The sequence below is a fragment of the Talpa occidentalis genome, unplaced genomic scaffold (genome assembly GCF_014898055.3).
Source record: "Talpa occidentalis isolate TD23 unplaced genomic scaffold, MPIMG_talOcc4v2.1 talOcc4.16, whole genome shotgun sequence".
NCBI classification, from domain to species: Eukaryota; Metazoa; Chordata; class Mammalia; order Eulipotyphla; family Talpidae; genus Talpa; species Talpa occidentalis.
Window position 1 is genome coordinate 50156013 of NW_023601653.1, and position 14620 is coordinate 50170632.

The window sequence follows — 14620 nt, forward strand, 5'->3', positions numbered from 1 at the left end:
ACTCCATGTAATCCACAGAAGACTTTTTTTTTTTTTTTTTTTTTTTTTTTTGGCAACCTTGCCCCCAAGTCATCATCCTGTATTTCTGAGAAAGAAATGTATAAAGAGATGAACAAGGGAAGGGACAAAAGATGGGCCTTTTCCTCACTCTGGAAGAAACACAGCAAAGGCCTTTGGGCTTTACTTACCCAGGTTAGGTGCACTTGCCGTCCTCTTGTTACTTTTAATTTTAAAAAAGCCACGACCAAAGGAAGATCTGGCTTTTCGGGTGCCAAAGGGGTTGTCATCTGCGGAGACACCATGTCCTGGAACTTTTGGGGGGAGGCTCTCAAAAGGGCTGCTTTCTGCCTGTGCTTTATCCTGAGAGATAAGTAATAATTAGTGAATGTGATATAGTGCTAATAATGCCCATGGTTATAGCTACAGGCCAGGCTCAGTACTAAGTACATGTGTATTTCAAAGAATAACTGAACTAGCAAATTCATTGCAAATAATAGCAAATATTAGAAATGAAAAGTCAACCTCAAAATATACACATCACTAATCTACAATTCATGTATTTAGGGTTCTCCATGTTTAAGATAAAGAAATTCTCAAATTCCATTTTCATTTTATTTGTCTCCTCAAAAGACATGGAGATATTACCTCAGTTAAACAGTAAGTTAATTTTCTAGCAATTATAGAATAGACTTGCTATAATATAGTTCAGTCTTTTTAACTACATTAATAGAAAATCCAATATATGACATCATTCTTCTACCAAGTAGGCATTAGTCCGAGCTTCTGTACCAGCAATGTAAGGAGATCCTACTCCAGATATCTTGAATATTCTTTTCAAAGAACTCCTAATTAACATTAACTGTAAATTAATAATAAAATACAGGCACAATCAGCAATTGCTAAAAATAGTTCTCTTGAAATGGGATTCTGGGATATAGTCCTATGTCATCTGCCAGCTTGCAAACCTGCATCACTGAATTTCAAAGATTGTGATACATTTAGAGACACTCAACATTAGACCAACAGAGCTATCATTCAATTCTGGAGGGTTGACTCAGCAGCCACTTCAGATCTCTATAATATTTCGGGATCTTTATCAAGAATTTCAAAATGAGATATTCTGTGCTTTTAAATACTGCTTATTTTTGAGCTTTCTGAACTGGCAGAATGATGTACTGTTACAGGGTTTTGGTGCTTCCGTTTCATACTACCTTTGCTCTGACACCTCCTGCCCTCTGTTTCTCTTTCAGAGAGGTGCAGACGAGGGCAGAGGAGATACCAGTTCTTATGGTGGTTATTTTATCCTATACATCTACAGTTCATAGTAACAACACCATGTCCCCACTGAGGGGAGCTAAATATGTAGGTCTCAGCAATGATCTGAAATCAAGATCATCTACCCATTTCCTGAATCAGTGAGAGGAGAACAAAGGGGGGCCTTAATAGTAGCTGTCAACACCACCTGGGCTTTGTCAGTCATCCTATGTCAACTTAAGGAAGCAGAAGCCAACAGTCGCTGAGGCCACACATGGTCCAAGCTCGTCTCCCAGACTGTAACCTCTATAATGTTCATGGTCAAAAGTCAGAGGAAAGATGAGCAAGCCCAAGCCCCTGCTGGTAAGGCTCTCAAAAATACCAAAATGTTGGCTGCAGGTGGGCAGGGGTTGCATAAAATAAACTGCTGGTGATGGAAGAGGGCTCTCTGTGAAGCCCAAGGGAGCCCATTTGGGTCAGTGAGAACATCAAATGGCATAACTGAGAGCATGGCGTTTTGCTTTAGTTTTCCAATAACTTATTGAGGAGAAATTTACTTAACACTAAAGTAACTATACTAAAGTGAACAATCCAGAACAGCTTTGTACAACATTGTGCTGCTACCCTTCCAGCTAGTCCCAGGACATTCCCATCACTCTCAATTGAAACCGTGTACCCAGTGAGCAGCGTCCTATACTGCCACGCCTCCAACCTCTGGCCACCATCGACCTATGTTCTGTCTACATGGATTTGTCATATACGTAGATATTCTGGATATTTCATATACATGGAACCACAGAATAGTTGCTTTTGTGTCTGGTTTCATTCATTTAGCATGTTTTGGAGGCAGTGGGTTTTCTTTGGTTTACTGGAGACTTTAAATAATCGTGTCTTAGAAATCTCAAACATTTTAAATTATAATCTGGACATAGAAATTACCTCTAAGGGCCTCCCTAGTGGTGCAAGGGGTTAAGTCTCAGCACTATGAAGCTATTCGCAGCCACTTCAGCATGAATTTGATCTCCGGCCAGGGAGCTAACCCACATGGCACAGCAGACCTCTCCTGTCTCGCCTAATGCTCCCCTCAGCAGTGTATTTCAGTCAATCTGCCTGTTCTGGTCCCCACTATCTCTGGTGAATCCTCTCCCTCCCTACCTCCCACCTCTGACCTACACCCCAGGTCTTATATATATAAATAAAATCTTTGAAAAAAATTTACCTCTGGAGGCTTCTGAATAGACTCCTTTTCCTGTTCAAAACAACATTTAAGGTTGTTATAGGAATCCTATTCAGAAATTGTTGTACAATTCCACAAATTAAATGTACATCTAATTCTAAGACATGGAACCTCATGTTGTTTATTCCCTGCCATGCTTTATTAAAAGTCTCCATTTTTTGTTTTACATACTACCTTCAGTACTTTATGTTCATACTTGTTAGTATTTGGTGTTAACCCTGATATATAATAATTTTCCATTAGAGAAACCAGCAACTCTTCTTAAGAGTTTTATTTGCAAAATGGGAACAGATGAAGAGCCCCAAATATTTTCTCTTCGGGGTAACAGACAGAGGAAACACAGAACTCACCCCATCTGATGATTCCTTCTTCAGATTGCTCAGGCTGCTAGACTTCTGTAGACTTGAAGTTCTAAAAATAACAACAGTCATAATTAGGATTAATAATAAGTAGCTGTGGGGCCACTGTTTCTAAGTAGACTATCTAGAAAAGGAACTAAAAGTATGTGTGGGTTGAATTCTGGTACTAAAGGAAAATCTGGAGGCAGGCTGTCACTTATGCGCTTAACAAAATTATAACACTGAGTTCTTTTAAAAGCAGGGGTGGTCAGGTATCCTGCCAAGAATGCTAAATGGCCTGCACATGTTAAAGTAGCTGGAAAAACACTTAGGACCAGGCTTTGGATGTTGAGATTTGAAAAAAAGATCAGTGTTTTCCATGGACTTGGAGTGGATACTTCACATAGGCACACATACCAGGAACTTGGAAATGCTCATGTCTTGTTTATAAATAAGCATTCTAGTTAAAATAAAGAATGGGATTTTTCCTTTTCAATTTGCAAAGGACCCAATTTTTTCATCTGGCCAAGCACATCACCATACAGCCCTGACCAAAGCACAGTCGAGGGACCCCACTTGCTGCCTGTGACAGCCCGCGTGTAACCCAGCCCAGAGAAAGTGACTCCGGAACCACTGGCACTTTCTCATCACATAATCAGCATTTTATCACATGGAGCTGGTGTGACTCAAAATCAAAGGAAGGAATAGGTGACCAGTAAAAAATGAGAGGGAGGAAAGTAACATCTCTGCTCTCTGAACTAGAATAATATAAATGTACAAGCAAACTTTTCAAAGGCATTTCTCAGGGATTTATGCGTAAATAGCTAGAGCTGTGGCATAGCAAATAAAGTAAAAGATAACAGTCAGAAAAGATCCCACCTTTCATTACTGCTTCAAAAATAGATTTCCCTAATTGGATCCAGACTTTAACTTAGATAAAAATTGATGTGAAGTCAATTTATTAAATCCAAAATGCAAAAAAAATCACTACATCGCTCTCTAAGATTTTTTTTTCTTGCTAGATTCAAAATATGTATCAGTAGAAAAAAAGACATTAGAAGTGCTGAATTCACATGCAGATGGATGAAGAAAAGCTAAGGACCTGCAGAAGCTTGGTGTGAATAATGTGAAATGAGCAAGGATTTTTTGAACTTACACACTACCCTGCCTCCACCCCACCCAATCTCTACAACTGCATTTACTTATTCAGGGCCCAGTCATTTACTTTCTACAAGGTCATGATTAGTGTAACAGGAGCTTCCTCTCTCCCCTGAATATCAACCACATTTTTCTTTTTTTTTTTAATTTTTTTTTTTAATATATATATTTTATTTATACAAACACTGGATACAGTCAGAAGCGCAGGAGGGTGAGAGAATTCACCAGAGCCAGAGCGGGGAACAAAACAGGCAGACGGATGAAATACACTGCTGAGGGGGGCAGCAGGTGCAGCAGGAGAGGTCTGCGTGCCATGTGGGACCCTTGCTGGCAGCAGGGAATTGAACTGGCACTGCAGAGGCTGCGGGCAGCTTCGCAGCCCAGTGCTCAACCGCTGTGTCACCAGGGGAGGCCCTCAACCACATTTTTCACATTCAATACAACACAACTTACGAAAGACTATCGTTCCGCTGGCTTTCGACAGCTGCACCAAGGACTGTCTTTCCATCACTAAAACATGAAAAAAAAAAATTATATATGCACTTCATCAATAAAAGACCATATGGTTATATCCTAAACAAACTGTTGAAACAAAAACAAAGCAAAATTCTGTGCAGAAATAAAAAATTGTGCAAGGGAAGATAGTTTTGCTTTTTGTGTGTGTGACAGTCTATTCTATTGTATTTCAGTCTAATTTTAAGATTAGGGAATTTATTTGGAAACATGCTCTCCCAACTTCTCTTTGCCAATGGAGAAATTACAATACCACTCTTCTGCCTCCTTCAGAGCCATCTCCTAAACAGCATCAGCCACAAGACTCTGGCTATTCTGCCTGCAACCTCCTCCCTCATGTCCTGCTCCTCCCCTGCTTCACACCTTGTATTTCAATAATACAGAACAAGGTCCCTCACACATGCCTTCATGTCTGCTGCTCCTCTGGGTCAGAATTATGTATGTAAACAAATGCAAGGCATCCTTGCTTTTTAGGTTGATCTACATCATTGAACTACATTGCAACATGAGGTCACAAATTACATACTTCTCATCCGGTGAAGTATCCGGTTTAGGAGGCAATTGTGTTTTTTCAGGAGTTTGTAAACCTTTTGCTGCCGGCAGTGGCGAAGAGATAGAAACTTGCAATATGCTGCTGTGGAACTGTAAAAGAAGAATAAAAAGTCAGAAATTCACACACCAAATGACGATGAAGTGAATATGATTCCACATACCTGTGTCTAGAACTCTATTCTTATATTTATAAAAATGATCCCAGGATACAAACATCTAGAAGGGTTCATCAGAGTAAACATTCCGGAGAAAAGTAATTTTAAAATCTGGATCTGAATAAGACACTGCATATTGGGATGGAGACATAAATCATGAACTTACCTTCCAGTTAGTAGTGAGTCCTACCAATGTTAAGCCCTGTTGAAATGTCAACTCTGGGCATCAGTTCTCTCCTTTGCAAAACGAGGATGGCAATGCCTCCCCGACAGAGTGACAAGGATTTAAGATGAGATGTGGGTACCACGTCTCATAAACAAAGCACTATTTTACTTTGATTTCTACCACAAGGCTAGTAAAGAACAGTGGTGGGGCTAGTTTATTTTTCTCTAGGTGGAAAAGTTACCTACCTTACTGAACCATATGATGAAAAGTGTGATCAAAAAGAACGGTGATGTACTCTGTGGCCACCATTTGAAACACTTGTGCCAATAATAATACACTATTAAAACATCATTATTGATGACAGAAGATAGAATATGATTTCCCCAAACCAATGCCTTGTGCATTCTAAGAATGAACCCTGTGAAATTTTATCCTCTGGTTTTAAGGATTTTTGACAACCACAGAGTACTTGGATTGCACACTGTAAACTAACACATGGGAACATTAAAAAAAAAAAAAATAACTCCAGTTAAAAAAAAAGACAAAAAACACTTAACACTCACATTACTGAACTCACTTATGCATGTAAACTGGTAAGTGACAGCTGTTCACTTCTGAAAGTCTAAATGCCAACCAAGTACTAATCGTTTTAAATGACCCCCATAGCCACATATGGCTGAGCCCAACCTGCCCCTGCCTCTAAATATCCACTCCGAGCTCCAGCCATCCTGAAATCTTGTATCTGTAGTTCATAGAGCAGTCCTCTGCTCACAAAGGTGACTTCCTCCAATAAGCAAGACATTTAACTTGATTTCTGTTCATTCAAGCTGGTTATATCAGCTTGTTATAAAATAGGAGATTACTTCTGCATCATTTTTTTTTTGGTCTGAATTTTCATAATCATTACTGGGCAGTTGACTTAGCCATCATCCCTGTTTCCTGAAGCTTTTACATCTTGAGTTTCCAATCCTAGTGGGGGAAAGTAGCTAAGCTAACAAACTGACCCATTTTTTTAAATTCAAATTTTATTGACTTGCCAATTGTTTACTTAATGATATAATCTGGGGAGCACTACCTCATACCCCCACATGTGCCCTTGCTTCACTCACCCTCCACTGAATCTCCAGTGTTAATCCCCTACCTCTCTCTTCCTCCCTTCTGGAACCAGTATATTTTTCACAGAGGTTAAGAAGAATTTATATTGTACTCTGCCAGTTTATTTTCGTTGGTTATTTATATTCCACAAATGGTGAAACCATCCAGTAACTGTATTTCACTTTCTGAATTATTTCACTTAGCAGAATCACTTCAAGATGCATTTGTTTTGCCCCAAAATGCACTATTTCATCTCATTAACAGTTGAGTAGTATTCCACTGAGTACAGATTCTGTGACATCTTTATGTATCACTTGTCAGTGGGCCCTGAGGTCAATTCCATGCCTTGGCTATTATTAATAATGCTGTTAGGAATATAGGTGGGCTCAAGTCTTTTCATCAACAAGTCTTTGGGTAAATACCCAGCAGGGGTATTGCTGCATGGGAAGGTTATTTCCATTTTTAGTTCTTCAAGGAATCACCACACCATTTCCCATAGGGGCTGCACTAGTCTACGTTCCCAGTAACAGTGTACAAGGTTCCTCTTTCTCCACATCCTCCCCAATACTTGTTGTTTCTGGTCTTTCTGACGTGGACCATTCTCACGCGTGGTCTATTGCATTGTGTTTTTGATCTGTGTTTCCCTATTAAGTAACACTGATCATTTTTTCATATGCCTACTGGCCATCAATGTCTTCTTTGGAGAAATGTCTATTTAGCTCTTCTTCCCATTTTTTTTATTGTAACCCATTTTCTTAGTTTCCTTTCAAACTTTTGGGCCTGCAAACTCAAAGTTCCCTCCTGGCTTTTCGTTTGAAATGTTGCTGAACACCCTCAGTCTTCATCAAATCATTCTTTTTCCAAAAGAAAGACCTGTCATTCAACTACTTTTGACACAGCAAAGACTTTTTGTAAGGATGTGACATTACCTGGGTGTAGTGTACACATAACGGCAGCCTCTCTATGTCACACTCATTGACTGTGACAAGTAATTTTTTTCCCCTCTAGTATAAAGAGATACTTAACCATGAGGGTTTTTTTTTTTACTCTAAAATACTCTGTATTTCTTAAGTAATTCCTTATTCAGGTTGCATATAAGCCCTCTCTTACATTTAAGGGAGAAATGTGAATTGCTTTCTCCCTGAATTCATCTCCATTCAATGCAAGTTCCATACAGATAAGTAGCAAGAGGTATGATAAGATGCCATGTGGTCCTTCTCTCATTGCCTATGAAAAAATGCTAGAGGAGGGACAAGTGATCAAGGGGCTCTTAAATGTCAGAGAACCAAGACTATCCAGTTCAAAAGGGAAACTGTTCCCTAAAGCTAGTGACTCCAGGTGGCACACTGTCTTCAAATTAAGAGACTGTTCCAGGGCAAAGACCCAGCACAGTGGCTTTCAGGAAAACAGACCCAAGATGGAGCCCCAGTGTAATCTTGGTCAAGACCCCAGGACTACTGAAGGTACTGCCACCTTACTGAGTCCTTCGAAAGCAACAAAAACTCCATGAGTAAAGGGATACCCCAGAGAGGCCTCAAAGGGAGCCAAGGGTAGAAACAGGCTAATTGTGAAGATGTCTGTGGACATGTTTTCACTGAATGCAGGACATTATAAATGGATTCATAAGAAATTCCAAACATTTAAAATTATTCCACTAAGTGAGTCTGAAAAGGACTCACCTAGTAGAAAATGGAAAGAAGCCTCTGGACCCACACAGACATTTTACAGAAGACTTGTCTGCAAATGCAGAACTCTCCTTGCAGAAAAGGCAGGCTGGCTAGGAAGGAAGAGCCCGAGCACAGGGGACAGGCCCAAATTAAGGAAGTAGCAACACACATCTGGATGGATTTTAGACTGGCTGTGGACAAGGGACACCACACATGTTTTCAATTTCCCTCTTTAGTGGGAGTATCTGGAGCAGATACACCATCCCTATTCCACTGTGGGTTGGGGGCTGGGGGGCGGGGAACAGAGAGCTCATCCTTAAATTCCCAGGTGTTTGAAGCTACACCCAAGGAAATGTGTCTGAGGGGCTTCACTGATACCCAGGGCTGATCTGGATCCTGGGGTGCTAATGCCTAACTAGGCAAGGGGTCTACAGAGAGGGCAGGCGGTGGGCATTCTGCATGGAAAAAGGATGTAAAGTGTTACAGCCAAAGTGTGGAAGAGCAGATCACTATGGTTGCACTAGTAACCTCATCATACCTGTTATTCTTGCAATGTGATAGCATCAGTGTTCATCAAAGGGGAGTGTGGGGGGAGCAGGGTGTGTGTGGGGAGCCCTAAATGTGGAGGTCAAAGATTTCCAATATGATGAGAACTTGAAGACCTATTTCTATCCCAAGGAAGATTTGAGAACAGGCAAGATATGGCAACATATCCTGGCTGCTGTCTCATTACAACAGTGATCTAAGACGAGCGTCAGTTTATGTGTAGGGAGACTCCCAGCCCCGCCCACCAACAAAGAATGTAGGAGAGGACCATAGGAATTCAAATTCTGAACAAGTGTGAATGAGTGCAGCTGGGAACCTCAGAGACCAAGTCACTGACTTCTTCATGGGGCAACCATTTGGCTTGCGGTTCCCTTACAGCATGGATTCTTTCCAGAGGCCGCTGGGTTCATCTTGGATTAAAGAAGTGATTCCACAGGAGGAGTAATAGGGGGAGGTAGGGTCCCTGTTTCTTTTCCTTGAATCTGGGTGGTCCCGTGACTATGAATCTTCTAAGACATGTCAAAAAGTGATACCAACTGGTCAGTTCCTCCTCTGGGGATGTTCACCCTTATGCACCAGGAGGAAGTTTGTAGGGCCATCCCCTGCAAGTCTGCCAGAGTCTCAGTAGACATCCCAGCAAACGGCCAGCCTCCAACCATGCATCTTGAGAAAACTCAAGCCCCAGTCTGAGGCGAAAGTAAAATGAATGAGGTTAAGACTATTTATTCCCCACCAGTTGCTTTTTCCAAGTCTAGCAACATAAGAGGAGATTTTTTTTTATATTACCTTTTTTCCCCCTCTAATTTGCAAGCAGTCATTGTTTACTAACTTAACCAGATTACAAAAATAATCATGGCAGACACCTGAGCTCACCCTTCCATGAAGCCTGCTGGTCAGGTCATGCTTGTCACCAGCATCTCTATCTTCTACAAAATGGGTAGTCTTTTTCTTTTTTCCACCTTGCAGAAAGGTCATTTGAAAGGTCATGGGGAGCTGCCTCCTTCTTTTTTTTTTTGGGGGGTTTTATTTTATTTATTTTTTTTTTTTAGAGGCATGTTTTATTTATTTGTTTTTGTTTGTTTGTTTATACATGCACTGGGTACAGTCAGAAGCGCGGGAGGGTGAGAGAATTCACCAGAGCAGAGCTGGGAGTAGAGCAGACAGAAGGAACGAAGTACACTGCTGAGGGGAGCAGCGGGCGGCAGGAGAGGTCTGCGCGCCATGTGGGACCCTCCTTCGGTGGCCGGGGAGCAGCTGGGGATCGAACCGGCGCCGCAGAGGCCGCGGGCAGCTTCGCAACCCAGCGCTCAACCGCTGCGCCACCGGGGAGGCCCAGCTGTCTCCTTCTTGAAGCTTTTCCAGTGCTACAGATCTTGCGAGTCAGATACTCCAGGTGGATACCACATTTGCCAAGATATGAGGCAGTCACCGTGGTGTCCGTCACAGCTGTCCCTTTCTTACTGGCTTTGCCAGAACCATACTTGTAGATCAATTCATTGACTGACTTCAGGTTTGGGAGCACCCAGGCAATGTACAGTCCACAACCCTCAGCTTGCTAAATGAAGCTTATGGTTCCTCACAGTCACCAGCAGAAGTAATTCAAATCAACTTATATAATATCACTGCACCCTTACTTTATTTATATCTGACTTTTTCTTTCACAAGTGGACTGTAATTTCAATGTCAAGTCACTAAGACATCTATCTCTCCAAGGAATTCATACGCATTGCCTGGATTATATAAGCAATTCTGACATTGCCCAAGGCATTTATTTATTAAAGAGAGGATGGAAAACATACCTTTCAAATAAAGACCTAGAGAACACAAAACGGCCAGGACAAACCAAGACAGTAACCAAGCCAGGCAAAAACCTCATGGCTCTCACATTCTCAAAAGACCTTCTATTTTCTAGACAGTCTCTTCAATAGGAAGAAAATACTAGACATATATATACCTCTTCTGAAACACTTGTGTTAAATGGGTCGCGGCTGGGAGATCCCATCACGGGGGTGGAGGACAGACTTTTCTCCAGATCACTAAAACCCTGCACATCCAGCAAAGTGGAGAAGGAGCTGGAAGAGAGGAGATCTTCGTAGTTTCCATCTTGGCCTAGGTAAAGACACAGCAGGAGAGGACAAAAGCAGTTTTTCCTTGGAACCTCACTTTTGGAAGAAGCTAAGAAGCCCAATGACATTGAAGGTTCCATTTTTTGTGATCATCAAAAATCAGAGTCAATTTTTCCTGGCACCAGCTAAAGAAAATGTAATGAATGAGAGATAACCAGTGTTGTGTGAGGATTAACTATTTGTTAATAGTTATACTTAGTAGTGAGAAACCACAGTTTATATTACTCTTCATTGAAACACGACAATTTTCTAAGATTTATGAAAATATATGCTACTCCACATAGTTAACCACAACTCCTTTTAGTTACAAAAAAATACATGAAAATGTCCAAGGTGATCAGGCCAATGCAATTATTCCTTACTCCTTTTCTCTATTTTCCAAATGTTTTACAACATAATCTAGTTACAGGAAATGACAAGTTTTTCCTCCCTATAGAGGAGCTTGTCACAACTCTCCTATGAGCTCTCTGGGCCGAAATAAAAGCCCATCTCCCCACCTTGTATGCCTGGGTCTCCTGTATCACCCCATTTTATCTCACCAGTGGATATCTTTTTCCTTCTTAGACTCACCAAGTTCTTCTTACCCCTAGGCTCTTGTGCATGCATTTGCTCACTTTGAAATGGTATTGAATCAACTCCTTCAAGAGACCCTCTTTAACCAACCAATCTGCAGAGTACTCGTCTACCCACTTTCAGGGAGAGAACAGATGTCCAAAAATACTGCCGCACGAATGAGTTAGCTAACTGGGGTAATGCACATGCTCGTGTTGTGAAAGAAACTGAGGCCAAATGTAAAAGTTCATAGTCACTTAAAACCAAGTAATACAGAAAAACTTTTAGAGCTACGCTACCTTTTTTACCTTGGGCCAGCACCCCTGTATCTTGCATTTTCTTGTACCTGTTCAGGCACTGTCGAAGATCTTCTATTTTCCGATCCTATTAACAAATAAATGATTATCTTTAATACTGTGATTTTAAAATAGTCAACATTAATTGTGACACAAAGAATAAGTAGACGTGGATTATTTACATTATTCAAAGCATACGTCTAAACTTTAGTAAAACTGGTAATATCTAGAATAGTTTTCCTACGTACATCAGAGATATAGAAAAAGTACCTCTAAATTTAGAGATCCTATCCTTCAGCTGCCATCTTTAAAAAACAAAAACAAAACAAGGTAATAAGATACAAAACAAAAAGCACCAAAAAAGTCAACTTTGATTACTCTCCTCTCTGGCTTATATGTCTTCTTGAAAGAAAGATCAGCTCCTGCTGTCTTTATCAGCCGTCATTAACCACATCTGGAGTTTCCCTTCTTAAACCCTCCATAAAAGTTGCCTCAGTCAGTCATGGGGACTTTTTTCTTTCTTTCTTTCTTTTTTTTTAAGTAAAAGCAACGGACATTTTCCATCCTTTTTCTAATTTGACCTCTAGATGGCAACCTGGCTTACCCCACTCTTTGCTTCTTCCACTTTTCTCTCCACTCTTTAATTTCGTTTTGATTTCTTAATCCCCTGGCCAGACAGATATCTCATTTTAGTCACTTCCCACTATCTATCCAACCCTGACTATAAAGTTTTTGCCCTTGAATCTCTTCCTTGCCAGATACTCACTGGGGTAAGTCACAAAAATGGCCTCCTGAGCTACTCCCACATTGACTCTGTCCTTGGTCATGTGACTTGCCTGGCCTATGGGACATCGCCAAATATGGCTTAAGCAGGAGGTACCTGCCCATTGGGAATTGCCCTCTCCTGTGGTCCTAGGGAACCCTGAGGCTCTCTGAAGATACAGGAGAAGATATCGTATAGAGACGCCATCCCAGCTGGGGCCATACAGCATAGCGCAGATCAGCTGTGTGCTGATCACCATACAAATGAGTCACAACCTCCTGAACCATCCAGTTCCATCCCAGCTGCCAGCAAACTCAGAGATCAGTTAAGCCCGCCCACAGGAAGAGGAGAAATAATAAACGTGATTCGTCATGGAGACAAAGACAACTGACATATGAATTATAGTTTAGCTCCCACCAACTGACGATTATCTGTTTCTACAAAAGTGGATGGGGATCACTCCTTGCCAATCTTTAATTCTACAGTAATCCAAAAAGTGACATTCATTTTCCAATTTTCTATGAGAAATCTCCATCTATATGTCCCATGAACACAACAAGGAGACTACATCTCAAACTGAGCTCATTATTTGTCCCTAATACTTGAGCCTCTACTTGAATTCCCTGGAGAATCCCACCATCATTCACCCAGTTGCCCAAATCAGAAACTAACTTTCAAATTCAACAATTTAAACATCTTGTCAACCTGTAAATTTCTCTAAAATCTCTTCCCTTCTTACCCCTTCACAGCATTGCCTTATTTCAGCCCTTCATTTCTCACCTGGACTATTTTTTTTTTTTTAAGATTTATTTATTTATTTGTTTGTTTATACATACAAGCACTGGGTACAGTCAGAAGCACGGGAGGATGAGAGAATTTACCAGAGCCAGAGCGGAGAGCAGAGCAGGCAGAAGGACAGAAGTACACTGCTGAGGGGAGCAGCGGGCGGCAGGAGAGGTCTGCGCGCCATGCGGGACCCTCCTCCAGTGGCCGGGGAGCAGCCGGGGTTCGAACCGGCGCTGCAGAGGCTGCGGGCAGCTTCGCAACCCAGAGCTCAACTGCTGCGCCACCACTCACCTGGACTATTTTAACAGCCTATTTACTGTTCTGTTCTGTTCTGTTCTCTCTCCCTTATGTGCACCTCAAAGCTACCAGAGTTCACTATATAAAGTGGCAACTCCATTACATCACTGCCCAAGCTCTGCAAGGTAAGGTCCCCAATCATTAACTTGGCCTGAAGGCCAAACTGCGCACCATCTCACTATAGCCCAATACAGCCCCTCTACCTCGTGCTCCAGAACTTTCCTAGCACTGGTCTGTTTCAAGCCTTGGTTCTGACATGTTTCAGCTTATTGAGTCTTTGTCCTTCGGAAACTTCCATTTCCTGATGAACTACTCTTGCTTTTCCTCAGAATTTGCTCAAATATGTCCTCTTTGAAGCTTCCTGGAAGCACTGGTAGTTCTAGCACTCTGGGGGCTCCCAGAGAAGTCTGGGCACCTAGCTAGCCCTCCTTTCACAGTTTTATTTGTTGTTGTTGTTTTTGAGGGAGAGAAATTAAAACCAAATGGATTTCAATCTTTTTTTGAGGGGGGAGAGGAAGCCCACTAAGGGCCCCTCATTTTATCTGACAACTGGAAAGACTGACGAAAATAAACCCATGTGTGGCTTGGTAGGTCAGACAGTGAATTTATATCTATGGAGTAAAGAACAAATGAAGAGGATGAGAGGCAAAGCTAGATACAGAGGTAAGAAAAACAGAGCAACAGGCGAGGATCATGAAAACATAGGGTGGGGAAAAATGGTCAAGCTGGAGTTCTGTGACACTGGCTGGTATTCACTTCCTTACAGTTAGCTTTTCTTGGGGAAACACCTCTGTGTTCTATTTATTCGGGGCACACAGGGAGAGCAGATCTGAAGAGAGGAGCTGAAGCAGCAGAGGCTACCCGCAGTGTGCACGGCTGCATATAGGAGCATGTCCAGAGCGGCCCCGCTCTCAGCTGGCAAAGTAAGGAGAGGCATCTGGGGACAGGCCTCCCACGATGTGGCCTAAGGGTCAAGGGCCATCACGAAGTCTGTGCTGACTCCTGGTACATCACTTTGCAGGAGACCAGAGATAGCCCCTGAGGGGAAGCGGCAGGTACAAAGAATAAACTGCACAGCAACGAGGCACACTTCACACACGGTGGTCCAGATGCCAGGGC

The 14620-nt window shown here is 41.8% G+C and overlaps 1 protein-coding gene across 10 annotated transcripts in view; it reads right to left on the reverse strand.

Annotated features, from left to right (window-relative positions):
- PPFIBP1 (PPFIA binding protein 1) overlaps positions 1-14620 on the reverse strand; it is a 136766-nt gene that overhangs the window by 15569 nt on the left and 106577 nt on the right. For 7 of the 10 annotated variants that reach the window (XM_054696333.1, XM_054696336.1, XM_054696339.1 and 4 more), the window contains 6 exons: positions 11659-11743; positions 10636-10790; positions 5027-5142; positions 4441-4497; positions 2842-2902; positions 189-360 (listed from right to left, as the gene is read on the reverse strand). In XM_054696333.1, coding sequence (XP_054552308.1) covers positions 189-360; positions 2842-2902; positions 4441-4497; positions 5027-5142; positions 10636-10790; positions 11659-11743 — 646 coding nt within the window. Of the gene's footprint in view, positions 1-188; positions 361-2473; positions 2504-2841; positions 2903-4440; positions 4498-5026; positions 5143-10635; positions 10791-11658; positions 11744-14620 lie in introns of all 10 variants that reach the window. The other 3 variants (XM_054696340.1, XM_054696337.1, XM_037514191.2) reach the window with 2 other exon arrangements.